Source organism: Geospiza fortis, unplaced genomic scaffold (assembly GCF_000277835.1).
Source record: "Geospiza fortis unplaced genomic scaffold, GeoFor_1.0 scaffold1056, whole genome shotgun sequence".
Classification (NCBI taxonomy): domain Eukaryota; kingdom Metazoa; phylum Chordata; class Aves; order Passeriformes; family Thraupidae; genus Geospiza; species Geospiza fortis.
In genome coordinates this window covers 189,619-196,462 of record NW_005054680.1, presented here as the reverse complement: position 1 = coordinate 196,462, position 6,844 = coordinate 189,619, and the positions used below count along the sequence as shown (strand labels likewise).

At 60.0% G+C, this 6,844-nt stretch overlaps 1 protein-coding gene across 2 annotated transcripts in view; it reads left to right on the top strand.

The window, feature by feature from the left end:
* Positions 1-148: 148 nt before the first annotated feature.
* Positions 149-6,844, top strand: part of LOC102045607 (nuclear receptor-binding protein 2) — an 11,574-nt gene continuing 4,878 nt past the window's right edge. For both annotated transcript variants that reach the window (XM_031065105.1, XM_031065106.1), the window contains exons 1-6: positions 149-261; positions 2,442-2,574; positions 3,935-4,037; positions 4,297-4,347; positions 5,171-5,306; positions 6,181-6,234. In XM_031065105.1, coding sequence (XP_030920965.1) covers positions 166-261; positions 2,442-2,574; positions 3,935-4,037; positions 4,297-4,347; positions 5,171-5,306; positions 6,181-6,234 — 573 coding nt within the window. In that variant the 5' untranslated portion in view covers positions 149-165. The remainder of the gene's footprint in view (positions 262-2,441; positions 2,575-3,934; positions 4,038-4,296; positions 4,348-5,170; positions 5,307-6,180; positions 6,235-6,844) is intronic.

Here is a 6,844-nt window from a genome sequence, read left to right as displayed (position 1 = left end):
CCCCGCCCCGCCCTGTCCCTGTACCCCCCCAGCCTGTCCCTGTCCCTTGTCCCTGTCCCCTGGAGCCCCCAGGACAGTCCCTGTCCCTGGCAGATGTCCCTGTCCCCTGTCCCTGTCCCTGTCCCCTGGAGCCCCCAGGACAGTCCCTGTCCCTGTCCCCGGCAGATGGCCGTGCTGGAGATCCAGACCAACGGGGACACGCGGGTGTCGGAGGAGGCGATCGCGCGGGCCCGGCACTCCCTGGATGACCCCAACATGAGGGTGAGGGGGCCTTGGGGACCTCAGGGGACAGGCCCTGTCCTGGGTCACTGCTGGGGTGTAAATCCCTGTCCTGGGTCACCCCTGGGGGTGAATCTGTGTCCTGTGTCACCCCTGGGTACAATCCCTGTCCTGTGTCACCGCTGGGGACAGTCCCTGTCCTGTGTCAGTCCTGGGGGTGTAAATCCCTGTCCTGTGTGACCCCTGGGTACAATCCCTGTCCTGTGTCACTGCTGGGGACAGGCCCTGTCCTGGGTCAGTCCTGGGGGTGAATCCCTGTCCTGTGTCACCCCTGGGTACAATCTGTGTCTTGGGACACCCCTAGGGACAATCCCTGTCCTGGGACACCCCTAGGGACCAGTCCCTGTCCTGTGTCACTGCTGGGGTATAAATCCCTGTCCTGGGTCAGTCCTGGGGGTGAATCCCTGTCCTGGGTCACCCCTGGGGACAAATCTGTGGCCTGTGCCACCTCTGGGGACAGTCCCTGTCCTGGGTCACCCCTGGGGGTGAATCCATGTCCTGCTTCACTCCTGGGTGTAAATGCCATCCTGTGTTACTCCTGTGTGTAAATGCCATCCTCATCTCTCCCTCCTGGGTGTAAATCCCATCCTGCGTTACTCCGGGGTGTGAATCCCATCCTGCGTTACTCCGGGGTGTGAATCCCATCCTGCGTTACTCCGGGGTGTGAATCCCATCCTGCGTTACTCCGGGGTGTGAATCCCATCCTGCGTTACTCCGGGGTGTGAATCCCATCCTGCGTTACTCCGGGGTGTGAATCCCATCCTGCGTTACTCCGGGGTGTGAATCCCATCCTGCGTTACTCCGGGGTGTGAATCCCATCCTGCGTTACTCCGGGGTGTGAATCCCATCCTGCGTTACTCCGGGGTGTGAATCCCATCCTGCGTTACTCCGGGGTGTGAATCCCATCCTGCGTTACTCCGGGGTGTGAATCCCATCCTGCGTTACTCCGGGGTGTGAATCCCATCCTGCGTTACTCCGGGGTGTGAATCCCATCCTGCGTTACTCCGGGGTGTGAATCCCATCCTGCGTTACTCCGGGGTGTGAATCCCATCCTGCGTTACTCCGGGGTGTGAATCCCATCCTGCGTTACTCCTGGGTGTAAATCCCCTCCTCATCTCTCCCTCGCCGGTGCAAATCCCCTGCTGCCATCTCCCAGCGGGTGCAGGTGGGCTCTGGCCCTGTCCCTGCTGTCCCTCGCCCTGTCCCTGGCTGGCCGGGGGCTCCTGCTCGCTTTGGGTGCATTTCCTGGGAAATGGGGTCACGGCCAGGCCCAGGGCAGTGCCCCCTGTGCTGGCACTGCCGGGGCAGGTCTGGGCTCCCCGGGTGAGGACACGGAGGGGCTGGAATGTGCCCAGGGGAGGGAACAGGGCTGGGGAAGGTCTGGGGAGCTGGGCAGGGGCTCGGCCTGGAGAAAAGGGGGCTCAGGGGGGCCCTCGTGGCTCTGCACAGCCCATGGCAGGAGGGGACTGTGACCCTGTTCCAGGGGTCTATGTTGAAGGAAGAGATGAGGACCTGACTCCATGTTTCAGAAGGCTGATTTATTATTTTATGATATGTATTACATTAAAACTATACTAAAAAATAGAAGAAAATGTTTCATCAGAAGGCTTAGCTAAGAATAGAGTCAGCGAGAATGACAACAAAGGCTTGTGGCTCGGGGCTCTGTGTCTGAGCCAGCTGGGCTGCGATTGGCCATTAATTACAAACATCCACATGAGACCAATCCCAGATGCACCTGTTGCATCCCCCAGCAGCAGAGAATCATTGTGTTTACATTTTGTTCCTGAGGCCTCTCAGCTTCTCAGGAGGACAAATCCTAAGGAAAGGATTTTTCATGAAAAGATGTCTGCGGCAGGGGACAGCCGGGGGGATTTGGGATTTACCCCAGGAACAGGGACAGGAGGAGGGGGAACGGCCCCAGGCTGGGCCAGGGCAGCTCAGGGGGAATTTCCCCATGGAGAGGGGCCAGGGAGGCTTGGGGAGCCCATCCCTGGAGGTATCCAAGGGGTGAATGGGCACTGAGAGCCCTGGGCTGGGCACGGGGGCAGCTCCGTGAGCTCTGTCCCAGCGATCCCAGGAGGTGCTGAGGGTGGGAACTGCTCCTGTGGGAGCAGCAGGGCATTGCCCAGCGCTGCTGACCCCCCGGCCCTGCTGTGCCCCAGGAGTTCATCCTGTCCTGCCTGACCCTGAACCCCGACCGGCGCCCGAGCGCCAACAGCCTCCTGTTCCACCGCGTGCTCTTCGAGGTGCACTCGCTGAAGCTGCTGGCAGCCCACTGCTTCATCAACCACCAGTGTGAGTGCTGGGAGCGCTCCCCGAGCCCGGGGAGCCTGAGGAGGGCTGGGACCGGTCAGCAGGGGGAACTGAGCCGGGCTGGGGAGCTGGGAATGGTCAGGGTGGAGAGCTGGGAATGGTCAGGGTGGAGGACAGAGCTGGGAATGGTCAGGATGGGAGAGCTGGGAATGGTCAGGATGGGAGAGCTGGGAATGGTCAGGATGGGAGAGCTGGGAATGGTCAGGATGGGAGAGCTGGGAATGGTCAGGATGGGAGAGCTGGGAATGGTCAGGATGGGAGAGCTGGGAATGGTCAGGATGGGAGAGCTGGGAATGGTCAGGATGGGAGAGCTGGGAATGGTCAGGATGGGAGAGCTGGGAATGGTCAGGATGGGAGAGCTGGGAATGGTCAGGATGGGAGAGCTGGGAATGGTCAGGATGGGAGAGCTGGGAATGGTCAGGATGGGAGAGCTGGGAATGGTCAGGATGGGAGAGCTGGGAATGGTCAGGATGGGAGAGCTGGGAATGGTCAGGATGGGAGAGCTGGGAATGGTCAGGATGGGAGAGCTGGGAATGGTCAGGATGGGAGAGCTGGGAATGGTCAGGATGGGAGAGCTGGGAATGGTCAGGATGGGAGAGCTGGGAATGGTCAGGATGGGAGAGCTGGGAATGGTCAGGATGGGAGAGCTGGGAATGGTCAGGATGGGAGAGCTGGGAATGGTCAGGATGGGAGAGCTGGGAATGGTCAGGATGGGAGAGCTGGGAATGGTCAGGATGGGAGAGCTGGGAATGGTCAGGATGGGAGAGCTGGGAATGGTCAGGATGGGAGAGCTGGGAATGGTCAGGATGGGAGAGCTGGGAATGGTCAGGATGGGAGAGCTGGGAATGGTCAGGATGGGAGAGCTGGGAATGGTCAGGATGGGAGAGCTGGGAATGGTCAGGATGGAGCAGAGAAGGGTCCAGCGAGAGCTCAGAGCCTCTCACGGGGCCTGCAGGGGCTCCAGGAGAGCTGCAGAGGGATTTGGACAAGGGATGAAGGACAGGAAAGAGGGGATGGTTTCCCACTGCTGGACAGCAGGGTTATTTGGATTTTGGGGAGGAATTCCTGGCTGTGAGGGTGTGAGGCCCTGTCCCAGGGTGTCCAGAGCAGCTGGGGCTGCCCCTGGATCCCTGGCAGTGCCCAAGGATCCCAGGCTGGCAGGGCTGGAGCAGCCTGGGACAGGGGAAGGTGTCCCTGCCATGGCAGGGTGGCACTGGGTGGGATTTGGGGTCCCTCCCACCCAAACCCCCCCCAAATCCCTGTGCAGAGCCTGGGCAGGGGCTCCCAGCCCCTCCCCGAGCAGGGGCTGCAGCACCCACACCCCCCTGTGCCTCTGCCCCAGATCTGATGCCCGAGAACGTGGTGGAGGAGAAGATCAAGGAGCTGGACCTGAACATGGTGATGGCCGAGATCCGCAGGGAGGGGCGGCCCGGGGTGCAGTGGAGGTGAGGAGGGGGACCCAGAGCCTGGGGAGCCCTCCAGCCTGAAGATCCCCCAGCCTGGAGACCCCAGAGCCTGGAGACCCCCCCAGAGCCTGGGGACCCTGCCCAGAGCCTGGGGAACCCCCCAGCCCAGAAACCCCGGAGCCTGGGGAGACCCCCAGAGCCTGGAGACCCCCAGAACATGGAGACCCCCGCCGTGAGCAGCCCCCTGGACCCCTGACCCCCTGGGTCCCCCTGACCCCCTGCCCCGTTCCCTGCCCAGGTACTCCGAGGTTTCCTTCCTGGAGCTCGACAAGTTCTTGGAGGACGTCAGGTGGGTGTGAGAGCCCCCCTGGCTGTGGGGCTGGGATGGGGACACGGGGGTGTCCCTGGGCTCCCCTGGTGTCCCCAGGGGGATATGAGGACATGGCATGGGGACATGGGGGTGTCCCTTGTGTCCCCAGCTGTGCTTGGATGGGCACACGGGAGCATCCCTGCTGTCCCCAGGGGAATGTGAGATCAGGGTAGATACACAGGAGTGTCCCTGCTGTCCTGGGATGGGCACACTGGAGTGTCCCTGCTGTCCCCAGCTGTGCACATGGGAATGTCCCTGGTGTCCCCATCGGAATGTGGGGCTGGCATGGGGGCATGGGAGTGTCCCTGCTGTCCCCTGCTGTCCCCAGGGGGGATGGGGGACATGGGGGTGTCCTTTGTGTTCCCAGGGGAGTGTGGGGCTGGGATGGGGACACAGGAGTGTCCCTTGTGCCCTGGGATGGGATGTCCCTGCTGTCCCCTGCTGTCCCCAGCTCTGGCAGGGGATGGGATCAGCCCTGGGCTCCCTCCGGGGCTGTCCCCTGCTGTCCCCACAGGGGTGTCCCTGCTGTTCCTGCTGTCCCCAGGGGGGTGTGGGGTTGGAAAGGGCACAAGGGAAGGTCCCTGAGGTCCCCAGCTGTCCCTATGGGATTGTCCCTGCTGTCCCCTGGTGTCCCAGGATGGGCACATGGGGGTGTCCCTTGTGCCCCCAGGGGGATGTGGGGCCAGGATGGGGACATGGGGGTGTCCCTCGTGCCCTGGGATGGGATGTCCCTGCTGTCCCCTGCTGTCCCCAGCCCTGGCAGGGATGGCATCAGCCCCGTGCCCCCCGTGTGTCCCCCCAGGAACGGGATTTACCCCCTGATGAACTTCGCCGCCTCCCGGCCCCACGCGCTGCCCCGAGCCCTGTCCCAGCCCCAGGAGGACCCCCAGAAAGCCAAGACCCCCACGCCAGAGCCCTTCGACGTGGAGACCAGGAAGGTGAGGGAAAGGGAAAGGGGAAGGGAAAGGGGAAGGAGAAGGAAAAGGAAAAGGAAAAGGAAAAGGAAAAGGAAAAAGGAAAGGAAAGGAAAGGAAAGGAAAGGAAAGGAAAGGAAAGGAAAGGAAAGGAAAGGAAAGGAAAGGAAAGGAAAGGAAAGGAAAGGAAAGGAAAGGAAAGGAAAGGAAAGGAAAGGAAAGGAAAGGAAAGGAAAGGAAAGGAAAGGAAAGGAAAGGAAAGGAAAGGAAAGGAAAGGAAAGGAAAGGAAAGGAAAGGAAAGGAAAGGAAAGGAAAGGAAAGGAAAGGAAAGGAAAGGAAAGGAAAGGAAAGGAAAGGGAGAAGGGAAAGGAAAGAGGAAAGAAAAAGGGAAAAGGAAAAGGAAAAGATAATAAAATCTTGTGACTGACTGAGACAGTCCGAGCCAGCTGACTGTGATTGGCCATTAATTAGAAACAACCACATGAGACCAATCCCAGATGCACCTGTTGCATCCCACAGCAGCAGATAACCATTGTTTGCATTTTGTTCCTGAGGCCTCTCAGCTTCTCAGGAGGAAAATCCCGAGGAGAGGATTTTTCATAAAACACATCTGTGCCAGTGAGGAGCTCCAGGGCAGCTGCAGGTGGGGACAGCCCTGCCCTGCTGCCACCCCTGCCACAGGGACACCTCTCCTGCCAGCCCAGGGACAGCCAGGATGGCAATTATTTTGGGGTTTAGGAATTCCAAAGGGCTGCCCGGGCACAGGCAGAGCTGCGACAGGAATTTGGCCAGCCCAGGGACAGCCAGGATGGCAATTATTTTGGGGTTTAGGAATTCCAAGGGCTGCCCAGGGGCACAGGGGCCGTGCCCGGGCTGATCCCAGCTGGGCTCCTGCAGGTGGTGCAGATGCAGTGCAACATGGAGCTGAACGAGGACAAGAGCCAGTGGCACGTGAGTGCCTGGGTCCTGCCCCGGTCCCGCTGGGAATGGGGCTGGGAAATGGGGAATGGGAATGGGAAATGGGAAATGGGGAATGGGAATGGGGCTGGGAAATGGGAAATGGGAATGGGAATGGGGCTGGGAAATGGGAATGGGAATGGGGCTGGGACATGGGAAATGGGAATGGGAATGGGACTGGGAAATGGGAAATGGGAAATGGGAATGGGGCTGGGAAATGGGAATGGGGCTGGGACATGGGAAATGGGAAATGGGAATGGGAATGGGGCTGGAAATGGGAAATGGGAATGGGAATGGAAATGGGAAATGGGATTGGGAATGGGGATGGAAATGGGAAATGGGAAATGGGACTAGGAAATGGGAAATGGGATTGGGAATGGGAATGGAAATGGGAAATGGGACTGGGAAATGGGAATGGAAATGGGATTGGGAATGGAAATGGGAAATGGGACTGGGAAATAGGACTGGGAATGGGACAGGGAAATTTGACAGTAGCACATGAGTCCCTGGATCCTGCCCTGATCCCTGCTCATCCTGCTGGGAACAGAGCTGGGAATGGGAATGGGAAAGGGATTGGGAATGGGAAAGGGATTGGGAATGGGAA